This window comes from Opisthorchis viverrini (genome assembly GCF_000715545.1).
Source record: "Opisthorchis viverrini unplaced genomic scaffold opera_v5_535, whole genome shotgun sequence".
Lineage (NCBI taxonomy): Eukaryota > Metazoa > Platyhelminthes > Trematoda > Opisthorchiida > Opisthorchiidae > Opisthorchis > Opisthorchis viverrini.
The window spans coordinates 41,479-56,603 of NW_008752196.1; the positions used below are offsets into that span (position 1 = coordinate 41,479).

At 40.2% G+C, this 15,125-nt stretch overlaps 1 protein-coding gene across 1 annotated transcript in view; it reads right to left on the reverse strand.

The window, feature by feature from the left end:
* T265_11618 (hypothetical protein) overlaps positions 1-15,125 on the reverse strand; it is a gene marked incomplete at both ends in the record, with an annotated part of 125,705 nt that overhangs the window by 15,904 nt on the left and 94,676 nt on the right. The window contains 2 exons of the mRNA XM_009178318.1: positions 9,623-9,744; positions 12,533-12,706. Coding sequence (XP_009176582.1) covers positions 9,623-9,744; positions 12,533-12,706 — 296 coding nt within the window. The remainder of the gene's footprint in view (positions 1-9,622; positions 9,745-12,532; positions 12,707-15,125) is intronic.

Below are 15,125 nucleotides of genomic sequence, written 5' to 3' on the forward strand. Positions count from 1 at the left end.
CAGTTTTGGTTCAAATTATATTTTCATTTCTTTAATTCAGCGGATTTGGGTAAGTTTTGTGCAGTTGTATGAAAGTTTCTTTCGAACCAGCTGGTTACGATTTTTATCCACGTTACCTTCTCTGTGTCCGGGACATAATTTGGTTGCCCGACCAGTGTGAACTAGGAGGCTGGAAAACTTGTGTACCTAGCGGCAGTGGTTTGTGAGTGCAAATCTTTGGGAAAGATTATTCGCGGTCTATTTTGAACGAGCAGAGGGAAGTCACCTCAAAGCTTGTGATTAGTGAACGAATTATGTTATAAACGGATGCGAGAAACAAAACGAATGCGGAAATATTTGTGTCTCGCCCTCACTTGATTGTTGATGAAAGTTGATAATACCTTATTAATCAGCTGTTTATTGGCTTTCGTATTCAATGAACCTTACGGACACGAAATTTTATATTTTCTCTTGCATTAATTATTAAATTGTTTTACTGGTTGTTGTGGGAAATGAATGTGAAAGTGATTCTACGGAATTGGATAAATCAGGTTTGACGAATAAATACCTTGAAATTTGAAGAAGTCGGCCTTCATTAGAAAGTGTTTAGAATTTTTGACAAAAAGTTTGCAAACTGTAACAAAAGTATTCGTCTTTGAGTTACAGATAAACATATTTCACTTTTGTTTTGTCAATCTAGTCAGTACACACCACACCATTCACTGTACGAATGGTTTATCATTTAGTTATTTATTTATTAATGACGCGCCCAAATGTCCGAGACTTTTGAGGAAGCCTTTCGGAAACTCGTGGCTGCTTTGGAAACAAAATTATTTTTTGAGTGCATTGTTTTCTAAAACGCTTTTGTTCTACAATCAGCCGTTGTTAGTGTTTGGCCCATGTGACGTTTTAACGAAAACACAACAGGGACTGCAACATGCTCGCTATTCGCGAGAGGAAACTCGACAAATTGACTGATTATTATCGTTCGTTTCATTTAGCGAGTCGATATTTCTACCAAGAAACACCTCTCGGTGGTTCATCACATTAGTTGCTTTGCCGATTATTTTGTTTGAAAAACCTGCTGTTACTTCACCGTTTATCGAGGAACATATGAAAGTTAAGCGCACTTAAGGCGTCTGAGAAGAAAGTCATCTCGTATGAAGTCCAACCCTTTGACAGCGTATTCAGTCCGTTTGTCCAAGTGACTAGTCCTGTTCACCAGCAGATTCAGAAGGCAAATAAATTTTTTTCGATTATCTGGGGCTTTAATTGTGTCTACCGCACGAATCCGACAATCCAACATGATTCGATCAGGCAAAATTCAAGTTTGGTAGGTCTTCACATCTTCATCATACTTGCTCTAAGTCAATAATTTCGCTCAACCTGCTGATCAAGTCTTTCAATCAAGCTCGTCTCGGGGTCAAACCGGATTACAGCCTCTGGTAATTGCATACGTGCACACCTTGGTACAGAAACTTTTTCGGTTGATTTTCAGGAACCTTAGGACGACCTTTTGAACTGCTTCTCTTGATTGGACGTTCGGTTTCAACTGAGAACAATTTATTATGCAATAAAATGATTCTTTCGTACTTGTAGTACTCTCTATTTATCTTCTTTGAACATGTATTCGTTCATAAACTACATTCACAAAAGCCCTCCACGCAACGCAATCTGTGAAGAGTAGAATACAATCACCGCTAATAGGTACGATGTGTTTTTCTATATTCAAGGAAGTATAACCAGTAAGTTCAAAGTACTTCAACTCTGGGGTACTGCCCTTGGATGCACCATATTTTGTTTTTGGAAAACTAATGTACCTGTGCAAATTGGCGAGACCTCGTGACGGTAGACGGTGGTAGACCGCTCATTCGTTGACTGAATTTCAATCGTGGCAAATTATGTGACATTTTCCAGCCTTCATCAAATAAGTCTTCTATCTATCAGCATCAGGCTAACGTAGAATTTCCCGGGTTCACTGTGAGCAGATTGGTAGAGAGGATCAATTATTTGATTAAACCTGGAAGTAACTACTCACCATTAGCGAAATTCATTCATCCATTTATGAATTTGGCTTGTCAGGTGACTCACCTGGAACACAGAGCTGGATCTCTGGTTTATCATGTAACAGGATTGTGAGCATCTGGTGAAGTTGTGTTTGATAAGGTCAAGATGTATCTACTCGAATACAACAAAGAGATTAACAGAATTTTCTTTTGTGACTACCAGCAAGACAAATAATCAGTCACTACTTTAAAGATGATAGGAAATAAATAGATTCACAGTTTGTGGCTCATCGATTCCTAATGAATAACTCTACCGGTTCCTCTATTGTCAAATCAGTTATGAATTTTGAATAGAATGAAGTATACTTTATTGGAGCTCTTAAGCGACACGTATACCAACTCCCTCGATACCTGCATTTGACGGTCCGGAACACATTGAGAAACTTTTCGATTTACTCATTCAATTCAGGTTGGTGTAAGGGTGACTGGATGGTTTAACAAATATACTCTTTGCAGTTAACGTCATATAAAAGCGACCGAAATTCACCGACGTCAACTCACTTGATAAGCTTAGAAATACAAAACATTTGGTAAGAAGTTTCCGTCGGTTTTTATTTCTCTCACGGGAGCGACCAGATTAAACCCTCAAAAACTCAACTGACTAAAAATCATAGGTTCATTCAAGTTCTAGACTAATAGGGTCGTAATCAACCAAATCGTGTGTTGCAACCATTTTCGAAAAGTGTACAGAGTAAATGAAACTTCGGACATATCGGCTCACATCCAGCCGCTCGATAGTTGCCACAGGGTGGGTAGTTGGGTTTCTTCTTTCTTCAAAACTCCTCCCATTTCGGAAGTGGACGAGCCAGCGGTTTTGCTTAATAATTCACTTCGAGTTAGGTCCTGTTGAAGCGTGCCGTGTCACGTGATTTGTGAACCGGTACATTGTTTTTCCCAGAATGGTTCCTTAACAGAGGAAAATTTTTATGGCACCAAATGGTAGATTTTGGACCAGAGGTGATGTTCGTCAACTATTCCACTGCAATTATAAGGCTGGTTGAATAAACCTTGTAAGTTACCTCATAATGATCCTACATCGTAGGCTAGGCCAATTAGGGCCCAAATAGGCTGAAACCGGAGGAGTGCTTATCCGTTGCACGGAAACAAAGTGGCCAGAATAGTAGGGTAATTTGGTCCATTTTGGCCGTATAGCATAGAGAATCCTTTGACATATACAAAGAAGGGTGTTTGAAGCCGATCTCAGGTCAAAATTCGTTTCACTCCGTCAAACTTGTGCACCTGTGTGGCCTTTTATGGCATCATCGCTTCACCATGTCACTCCGTACGGAACCCTCTGATCGCTTCTAGTTGGCCAAACTGATGAGTTGACTAAGTGCATATTACTCATGAGTACGATTTGCAGGTAATCCTAACTAGCTTATTCTACTCACTAGGGTATAAAACCTCAAAGGTCATTTTGTTAGCCAAATGGTTTCATCAATTAAACTGAATAATTTGAACATACCTTGTCTACTGTTTGTGAGTCCAGCACTCATTACCAGTATATTGATACTTTTATACTCGTATTGATAGCAAAAGTAGTTAGCTCCGGGAATATTTCTTGTCACAAGCCCGACATCAACTTGAGATGACTAGTATATTGAATTCATTGAGGGATTTCGGAAAGTCTCGGCCGCTTGTGTTCCACCCTATTGAACAGGTTCAACAGGTTCCGCATCCTGACATCAACGTGAAAAATTTAAACGTCATCCACCATACACTGATTTTGATCTTTGTATCAGTTTGTACGGAAACGGACGCTACGAAAATCAGGCCCTCCGCAAAATTCCAAGGGTACCAACAAACATTATGCGTTTTCTAATGTTCTTGTTTGCATCGACGCCAAAATACAATGTGAACACAAACAATACAGACCAATTAATCGTTATCCCACACATTTTCGCGACGTAGTACGGGTTGAGCAGGATGCCCAGTTTATTGAGAGATTTGTACCGGGCGTCTCTGCTTGTCCGGTCTCCGATAGACCGTTACAAAGTTAAACTTGATGTAGATGATTTCGGCCGTTGTGTTTGCTCGGCCCTAATTTGTGGTCACTCTCTCGCCCGAAATTACAAACCGTAGTTCTGCAAATAATCAACACTTTTTTTTGCTTTATGATGCAAAGTGTTTCTTCAAACCACGCACGGAAAGCCGTAGAATTCGCGGAACTGCCAATGGTCTGCTGATATAGTGTCTCTGAAGGTCACACCAGACGAAGAACCTCCCAATGTCCACAGTCCCTTGGCGACCGCAGTTTCACTGTACTTTTTTTAAAGACGTTAATAGTCAGTAACTTATCATTTTGTACAAAATAAATTTTTCATCCGTGAATTATTGATTATCTATGCATAGTTGCATCAAATCCCCTCCCCACAATAGTCCAAATACCCTCTATTTTGTGTCAATCCCCCAGTGTATTGGCAATAAATTTCAGCTTGCTGGGAAAAAGATTTGCAAGAATTATGCTCCTTAACGTTTTTCCTTCCCTCCCGTTGGGTTCACGTATTTTGAACCGAATGGGCCGGCCACTCTCACTTGAACCGCAATAACATTTGAACACAGTCTAACAAAAACGCCTCTCCATAAAGACTGATTTTTGCATTTGCGCCAAAAAGACAGAAATTCAGCCATCTGAGGCAGATCCTTGCTAATGAAATTGAGGTGGGAGTATCATTAATCTTTGAGGGCTTCACAATATAAGGTTGAACATATTTTGTCTTGCCTAAACAGGTCAAAGATTGAGTGGTAAGCGATTCAATTATGGCGTTGCTTTTGACAAGACGGCTTGTTTTTCCTAAGACGTTCCTCACATGAGTAGTTTTTGTAGACCACAATCACCTTAATGCCGTTTTAGCACCGTGAACCGCAGTCTGGATAGCCGATTGATAGCCTGGTGCGCTTGGCCAAACAAGAGAAAATCAATGAATTTTCCAGCCGGTTGATCTACTGAGCAGTGATTTGTAAACGTGGGTGAGAACAAAAGTGATACTTAGAATACAACTCATCTGTCAAGGACAAGTGAAGAACAACCAAAGAAATCTATTTCAACGGAACGGTTATTTCATTGGCTGCTGTATAGTGCCGTTGCTTTCGGAGCTGGTTCTTCTAACATTGCTCTGGCTCATAATGTCGCAATGATGGTGGAGCTTGAATAGGGGCTATTCTAGAGTAACTAGGTGGTTCTACTATTTTTTAGAGATTCAAATCCAGAGGATTGGACAAGAAGATATATATATATATATAAGCATAAATGGTGTCCCTGTGAGCATTTTTATCTCAACACATGTAGTGGGTAGCTGTTTCAAGCCATTCGCTGAAGCTGAGTTTTGCGATAAAATTATGCTTTGCACTTTAGAAGCTAAGACAGTGGCAAATTGCGGCTTGACAGAGGTGGCAATCCGTAACTCAACCATCAGTCGCAGAGAAGGCGGAATTATCTCATTTCTGGTAGGTTCTGGCAAACCACGCTACCTATGTGAAATAAAACAACTTAAGTGAATGCCTCCCTGTTGATGATTGGATTTGTGTTCAACTCTGATGCTTCGTAAGCCGCATCAATAGAGAAAATGACTGAAGAACCGTTTATCATTAACCATTGTACGGTGTTCAAAAGTTGGCAAATTAAACGTCGCTCTGATGTAGCTGACACTCCGAGTAGAAATATTGACGCACGCATGCATGTGACATCTTGCATGGAATAAGGTTTTGGTGTTGTCTCAAATAAATTTTTGACTACCTCTGATTTTGATGGAAATCTACTATCCACATTTACCCAACAGACCTTGAGGGTGGGTTTTGAAGCTTCGTGTGACCTCGCTCTTCCTAATTGCGTCGATTTATCTCATAATTTGCCAAGCAGCGCAGAAATTCGTGAGGCGTTTTGCAGTATTATTAAATTGTCTATTTCTAAAAAAACTGGCTGTCAGTTTTACGAATGCAGAATATGAACCGGCTCACACAGTCTAGGTTTGTTGTTGGTAAACTCACAATCGTAAACTATCCTGAAAATGGTGAACTCGACGTCCCGCAAAACGACGAAATCAGGTAAGAAGTTTTAATGACTGGACATTCATTGAGCGTGTGTTTGGTCTGTGGTGAAAATCCACTTGCCGGGCAAAATAAAACGCGTTGAAGGATCGGTTGCACAAACTTCCTGTTGACCGCAAAGTGAATAACCATCCTTGTATGGTATGTATGCCGATGGCTTGTTGTCAGGCCGAGACTTTCATGCCTGAACTTCCGAAAGCAGCGTACTCTCAGTCTCATTCTCCGCGTGTTTGCAGACAAACCCATGTTTACGATACATGTAGGGAGTCAAGATCAAAAAACCTACATTGGACAGCAAGTTTGATGGAAGATACACTTTGACATCATATTTAAAAAAACGATTTATTGTGCGAAGAAAAACATGTAGGAGAACATACATGTTAATTTCACCGATATCAACACTTAAATTCTATTGATGCCATCAGAATTCCATTAATGTGCGCGAAAATGGCCGAAATATTTGTATCAGCGTTTGGCTTAAGTGATAAACATATTTGCCGTTGGTATACTCGCATGTGTCTAGTAAACTAACTTACAGGTTAAGCAAAGTTCTCAAACTGAAAAGCTGTTTTTTGTCCAAAGGAGATTGTTGAATGCTAAGTTTCGTAAGGAATTTCAGTGAAACATTCAGAGCATACACTCTTTAATCTAGTTATCCAGCCTTTATGGCAGTTTTCTGACTAGTTGCGTTCCCATACTACATGCCATAAGTAGTGACAGTGACCCGTGGTTCTGGGCGGCCGACCCTTGGGCTTGCAGGATCCAAAATCAAAGTAAACATCTATAAAGTTCACGGTAATGCCCCTGTGTTTATCACTGTTGCAACTTTCCTGCTCTGCGATTAAGGTGTAAAGCGGGAGGATACACCAATTAAACTTGACCAGATTGTCTCATAAGAGGTAATAATGCAACTGCAAAGTGTGCTCCGTTGAATGATACCTTTTGCGTTCTTCTTCGATGATAAACAACCCGAAATGTAGGATAAAATTTCGCGTGTCTTTCAAGTGCAGTAAGGCATTCGGTTGGCCTGACATACTTAAGCTGAGCAACCCTAATTCCATCACTGAATTCGGCCTGAGTAACGTACCCTTCCGGTGTAACGGTGAATACTACTGATGAACCATGCGAGTAATATGTGATTTTCACATAAATCCCCTTGGCGTTGAAAGGAAAGTAAGATTTATTACAAAATTTCGTGGAATTGCTTTGCGGTATTCGTTTGAATTTGAAGGATAGTTAATTAGTATCCAGGAAAGTTCAGGAAGAGACGGTTGAAGGAATATGAATGTACACTTTTTATAATCAAATTTTCGCTTCCCTGTCCAGAATTCTGTAAAAGTTCAGTTAGTCTTTTCCGCACTGGAGTCCCCTTCCATTTCATCTGTAACCAACTAAGTATTTAAAAGCTTTGTGTGAGATTTTCGACTGTTTTTTAACTTCGAAATCGTTTGACATTCACCGCTTTTAATTACGCGATGAATGGTGAGGGAAGGAACTATATATCTCTATGAAACTTCTCCTTGTCAAGCTATTATTTCCAGTAAGTGGTAATGAAACAATTAACCAGTTATTTCTGTGCATAGGAAGTTCATTGGAAAATGATTATTTTTTCTGTTGGGGCGTGTTGCTTATACAAATCTCCGCGGACGCCTTGTTTGGCGTTTCTCCAAGTCGCAGTTATGGTGTGGCGCTTATTCTGCAACGCTGAAGCATTGTGCTAAGTACACTTAAGCTTATTAGCACCAGACTATTGAAAACCATATAAGACAGGAAATGTGTGAAACTTTCAACTGTCAGCAAAATTCATTTGACTGCATCTCCGGAACTTAGAGCTCGAAGCACGTAAGCTCCCAATTATTATTTAACCCGGGTGCCGGATTAAATCGTAAGATTTGGAGTTATTCTAAGGTGCCGCAAGTCTAGAATTTCAATTAACAACCCTGATGATATCCTTGCGCAAAAGTTATGGAACGGTGATGCCGTCGATGTGCTTTGAAAGAAAGCCGAGAAATGGGGACGATGAAATTTCTTGATCGTTTATTTGGCATTTCGCTCTTTACAAAAAAACTGTTAAGTAATTCACTTGAAGTTGGTAACCGACCTAACGTCAGCTAATTGGCTACCTTCGCCACCAGCTCCAGAGCCAATATGTCGGGTTAACCTACTGTCATTTCTGACTGACTCTGTCAGCTGAACTGGAAAGCTTTTGTTGTTACTCTAATAAGCTAATCGTATGTTTGTTCCATAAAATGTGCTCCCAACCTTAGGTTCCAGGATACTATTTTCCACCGTGTTTTATCCAGTGTGCAGCAGAACAATACTACTGATATAGATAAATGTTTTCGAAAATGCAAATAGTTGGGTGATGGTCATGGAAGGTGCATAAGCTTAAAACTGTAAGGTGAACCAGTCTTGAATGTAACGGGACAATATAACAACCAATGGAATAACCGTTTTCCTTCAGAAAGATTTCATTGGTTATTCTTCACACGTCCTTGACAGATGAGTTGTATTCTCAGTATCAATTTTATTTTGAGACACGTTTACGTGACAGTGATGAAAAAATCAGCAGCACTGCAGATTGCATCAGTACTTTTTGTATGCAGTACCGTATCACAGACAGATTTAAAATTTTTCAATAGGTGTTCCAACTTACAGTTGTTATTAAATGGTGATAACAGAATGATACTATGATATCTAATGTCCATCTATCTATCTGTCTAAAGTCCGCAGTCCCTGGAAAGAATAAGGGTGGTAACAAAACGGACTGAGCCTTCGATTAATTAGTGAAAATCAATAGAATGTGGTAGAAATTCATAGAAGTACACGGCCTACACAAAACAGAAAAATAGATTTACCTGGATATGCAAGGCGCGCAGCACAAGCCCATGGGCTCAGGAAAAAAAACTTGATTATTGGGAAAATTTCGGTTGGGTACCTAGCAACCTTGAGAAGGTAGAAAAACAGCAGGTTACTGTAGACAACACAATAATTAAGCATTCCTGTAAATTATCGGTCAACATCATAAACATTTCATCATTTAACCCGTTAGTCAACCTTTTCAAACTAAATTGTTTGAATGAGAACTACGGGGAATTGGCGTTAATTTCGTCAAAATTAACAAATGCGGTGCACATAGTTTTGTTTGCAAGACCTAGCTGGACCAGTGGAGATTTTCTATAAATAAATAACTGCACACTTTGGCTGGAACTTTACAATGTTTATTTGTGAAAAACGCAGTAATAACGCGGTGCTGGACATTCACGTAATTCATAGCACTCGAGGAAGTTAAGTCGTATCTCCAAACGAAGCGCACAGCGCGCGTGAAAAATATCACTTCCGCAGAGCAAAATTACTTTGAAGTTAGATGCTCGCAAGTCCACTAAACTGCGACGTCGAATTCTGTTACGCTCACTGGAGAGTGTGGTTTTAGCCAAGTAACGCTGCTTGTTTTTCTAGGAATGTTTTTCCCCAGGAATGCAGAAAAGGTTAGAATGAATGATACTGTGGAAAAGCAATTGACTGAAAACTAGATATTTGTAGTCTGGGATCGCAATATTTATGTGGAATTTGACAAAAGCCGGGACTTTGCGTAAGGGTGATCTGGCAGCCTTTCGAATCCATATTTTGATGGCCTTTTCGATCGGAAACCCTGAAACAAAGAAGGAAAGAAGTATTTTAGTTGGCATGTCCTTAGCTTTCATTCTGATTAAGAAACAGGGACCACAGATATTTCCGTGGCTATCTTTGGACGTCAGTGCCTCCTGACCAACGAACCAAATTTTTAGAAAACTTATAATCGATCTCAATTGGAATCATGATCAAGCCCTAAAACCCGAAGATTGGGTTGGGCCTTTGAGTTAAAAAATTTAATTGAAATGCCAAAATATCAGCCTGGAGGCTAGACCCTCCAGTATTTAGAGAAGTGATAATAGTTTAGCCCGCGTATTATTTCGGTGCTTATCTGCCATGCTTGACGCCGGAATGGTCATAAAAGGCTGAAAGGCCTCAACCGCTTTGCTACCTAGGACTGTGCTTCCCACTGAGGTGTAATAAGAAGTTGTCAGGCAACTGTTTCTACCATGTAGCTTAAAGAATTTCACCTAGAGGTGGAGTTCAATCCCATAGGAGCAACTGTTGGATAAAGATATTGGTCATCAGTAGAATAGGAAAACTATCATTTTATGAGCATACATCGCTCGCATTTTAGGCCAAATTAATATGTCACTTGTGCAAAAGAATAGGCACTGTTTTCATTACACGTAAACCATTCAGTTTTTGGAGGCAGTCGATCGATTGGCTGTGCCACTTGGGCTCGACTCGTCTAGTACTTGTCTAAATGGTGCTACGTGTTTCTTTTGATGCCAACTCTGACTGATATTTTTTATCCAGCAGAAGAGTATAGAGCGAAGTAACAAGTGCAACTTTTGCTATATAAGCCCTGTGTTGAGATTTGCGTTCCACAAAATTCTTGAGATGCCCATTGCTGATGGCACGCAACGAGAACAAGGGTGCTGCAAAATGGTTGTCGTCTTATTTAACATGGATTGGCATCATCTACAGGACAAATCCTTACTTATCAACTTGCTGCTCACGAGCATAACAACAACGAAAAGAATGGCACGTGTAACCAGAAACGCTAAACTTATTCCAAAAATGAAATATTCTAGCGTGCATATTCTTCTAAGATCCAAGATTTTTCATTGTGCTTACTTTTTAGGATGATTCTTGTGACACAAAACGTCCTCAGTATTTTCCGAACGAAGACAATAATACCCGCCTTTGCACAATATCCCGCTTAGGCGACTGCCATTTGCAAGTCAGCTAGCTGAGTTCCCCAAATGTTTTTGTTGATTATGGTATTGTTGACTCTCTCGATTGTAAAATAATGCGATGCTAGCCTTCGCCTAAAAACACGTGGATGTTGAACCAGAAGGTAGCTTGTTTGGACAATCGCCCCATAACTGCTGAATGTCCAGAATGTTCCATGAAAATGATCTTCCATCTTCAAGAAGTTCTTTGTATTTGCTGCTGCTGAACTCCATCAGATCTCGAAAATAATAATTACATGACCATGTTCCTACCGGCTGAATAGAAGAACTCCGCGATGCGTCCTCATCAGCGTTTGAATCATACCTGCAAGTGGTATTTTGAACCATTGTTCACAGACATTCGGGAGCATCCAGCTGTTCAGGGTGCGAGGTATTCAAGTGGCCTGGATTGTAGCAAAGTTTTTCAAAGTTTTACTTGCTCCATTTCCTTATGCCTACCTCGATTATCAAGATGACAACAACAACGGTATCATTAGCGTTCTGTGAGAACGTTGGTGCTGCTGAACATATTCATCTGATTTATACTAAAGTAGTCACCAGCAAACAGGAAATGCAAATATACCGAACCGATTCAAACAGCTGCCCATACCGGAATGACAAAGTTTCCGGGCATACGCAGAGAGAAAGGTCAACATGTTTGTCAAAATTAATCATATCAAGCCAATCACAAGGCTTCTCTAGCCACTGGATGCCCTTTTAAATCACTGATGAATACATCAGTATGAGATTCCCAGAGTCTTCACCACAAGGAATCGACAACCTCAATTCCCACGTAAAGGCAAGTTTGGATTTCAACATTTTTGTTTCTCCTGCAGATCGGGATATGCAGCTGCGCACTACTATAAGGACCTTGTTCAATCATCCAGAAGCCCAATTACGTTACGATTCCAAGCTACTAATAAATGAGAGTAAATTTTTGCGAAACCGATAAGTCCGATTTCACCTCCATGACACCTTATTTATTGGATATTCACAAAAATTTTCACTAATTTTTGTGAACGAAAAACATGTTTGTTGACAGTTTTCAGTTCACGAGTACTGTATGCAACCACGTTTTCATGCATATTCATATAATGAAGCCGTATTCGAATTATTTCTTCTTCACTCGTTTGATTATTTTTTGTATTTCTAGCTGTCTCATTTGTCTTGTTGTTCATAAACGTGCTAACATTTATTTACTGTCCAAATTTTCGGAAAATGGCATTCGTCAAGTTTCTTATCCGTGTTTCTAATTATTGCATTCTGCTAAAGCTACTCAAATGTGTGAGTGACTTGTGTAATGTTCGCAAAGAGATTGGATGTGATTAAAACTCAAAATGGTAGGGAATAAAAAACACCCTCAAAAAACCTTGGCTGTTTTCCTGGGTAATTCTGTCTACGAAACAGCTTACCTGGGGGCTTCTTGCAAATACGATACGTATAAATTAGAACGTTGTCTACTCTCAAGACTGGTGAAATCTGCAAACACACTTTTCTACTTCTAGCAGTCTCTGCCCCCCGCTATTTTTCTGCTTGTTCGAAACAAGTTGATTGGAGATTTTTTTTATTAGAACTTATCTGATAGTAATTACTTTTTCCCGTTCCGGACGACAACTTTGAGGTACTTACCATTTCGTGCAATCAGCAAAGTAGTCTGATAGCCCGAATGCACTGAATAGCTCCCAGGACAAGTGCAACACTTCACGAGGAATCGTCGTAACACAATTGTTTGTACAAATCCACGTATTGAGAGGAATCCTTCAGCATATTTTGGTGTTTGTGGCTCTTGTTTATTGGGATACTCTGAGTGGTGGTTAAATTAATAGATACAATCAGGACAGGACAGTCTTCACCCTCCGGGCGCCTAGGCTTATATGTCTCCTATTGGGGAATTATGCACCTTTTCAGGTGCAGTAATTCAGGCAGGTACGACGAAGGCATCCACTGACTACAGTCTCCTTCTTATTACCATGAACCCCGGTCTGGTTGGCCAAGTGACAGCCTGGTGCGCTTGGCCAACGAAGGCATCCACTGACCACAGTCTCCTTCTTATTACCATGAACCCCGGTCTGGTTGGCCAAGTGACAGCCTGGTGCGCTTGGCCAAACCAGGAAAAGTCAATAAACGTGCGAACCGGCTGATCTATTGATCACTGTCGCGTATAAGCAGATCAAAACAAAAGTGATACTAAGAAAACCCCTGATCTCTCAAAGACGAGTATAGAACAATTAATCAAATCTGTCTCAACGGAAGCGGTTATTCCGTTATATAGTCCCGTTACTTTCGGAGCTGGTTCTCCTAATAAAAGCACCTTTTCGTTTCATGCAATTTATTACAGACGATTTCTTCAGGAAGTTCCAACAGACACACTTATTTATCTTCGTTTTATGGACAAACGTGTGATGTGTTATTGAACCCAACAAAAAAGGATTTGAATTACCTACTAATGTCTTACAACTTACTCATTCAATGAGGATGTACGACGGAAATTTCTGGAAAAACTCTCAAGCAAGTCACGACCAGAGGCTAGTTTATATAAGCGGCCTCTTGGTATAAATAGGCGATCTTTCTGCTAGTGTCTTGAAATTAACTGGTGAGCACTCATCTTTGTCCGCCTTAAACCACAACAAGATGTGTACCAGCTTACCCGTGCCTAACAAAACCATGCTTCTAAAATGAACCTTGAACATGGTTACAATGACGCCATCTTAAATTTTTGGCTTCAGGCGAATCACATGGTAAGTGAATAACCATTGTTGATTTAAACGAGAATGCCGTGGCTTCGGTTTCGCGGAATCAACCACAAGGAACAATTGTAGAGTCAATCGTGTATTGATTTTGCCTGGTTTCCTTACGTTGTACTGGATGACTTCATCCCGAATATCCCTTGAACTCAACAGGATTCGGTAAGTTATGGTGACCATTTGAATTTGTCCACATTACAATGCGAAAATTTCTTTGCATTTTCTAAAGGCTTAATTCTATCGTAATGAAGGAAAATAAAACCAACTGAAGGACATTTTAAAACAATTGAAGCTTCGCATGAGTTGTCCCCGTTTAAGGTTGAAGATGGTTTTTGACTAGAAAGATGAATAACTTCCCAAGGAAGTCCACTGGTGTTTTCAGATTGTGAAGTCCCCACAGGAGGAACCAGTCAAGGCCACTTCGTTCGCATGATGTGTGGCTGTGAACTCTACGGCACAGGAATAATGGAAGTCAGTTCCACAAATGTAAAAATTACATCATCATTTGAGGTGATAACGGAAGCTTACGGTAAAATTAAGACCACGGTTTCAACCTCTCTGATCTTCAATGAGGTCTCTAGAGCCGATGATACCGGCTAGGGTTTATCGTGCCGTATAGTGAATCTTAGAGATTGTCGAAATCTAATGTATCAGCTGCGAACTACAACTCACTTCGTCATTCGAAAATCCCGCCTAACTCTTTAATGTGACTACTCTGCCCTTTCTCCTCTGCAAACTTAAAAGTTATTCAGGGTAAGTTTGAGAGAAATAGAGATGAAAATGTACTATTATTCATAATATAATGAAGTTGCTTTTCTCCTTATGTAAGTTTAAGCTATTTGATTACTTACCCAGAATTTTTACCTAATGTCGTGAAATCACGAACGCATTTAGAAGACGCCGCCGCAGTCAGCTCAATTTCTAATGTCATTTATTTTTTATCACAGTGGTCACAAACATGAATAGTGAATACAAACGACGAATGCCAAAGGGTAACAGGAGAATATAAGATAAAAGTGAGAAACGTCTCATGTCCCCAAAATTTTAAGTCAGATTAGATGAATCCCAACGTACGTGCAAATTTTGGTATGGAAACACGCGTATGAAGACCAACAACCGAAGAAACGACAAACAACGTTGAACGTTCTTCAAGGCGCGGTAAGCGGTAGCGCAACCAAGACTCTCACATCGGGCCAAAATTGTCAGTCTTAATTGGTCTGGTGTGAGATTAAATAGCAAAAATGTACATTCAACGCCATGTGTCATGAGTACGCAGAGAGCGCACAATCGCAAGCAAACACAAGTCACTGACTGTAACCTTAGGAAGTCCCCGTCCAATAACAGCCTTAGCGGAAAAGCAGATCCCTCGATAAGAGATAGTCATCTTTTGGTGGAGCCGAAAGTCGACATCACAAACGATTGCACGTAGGACCGAGATTATGGTGAGGGAATATTCATCAGCACCATATTTCTGCTTC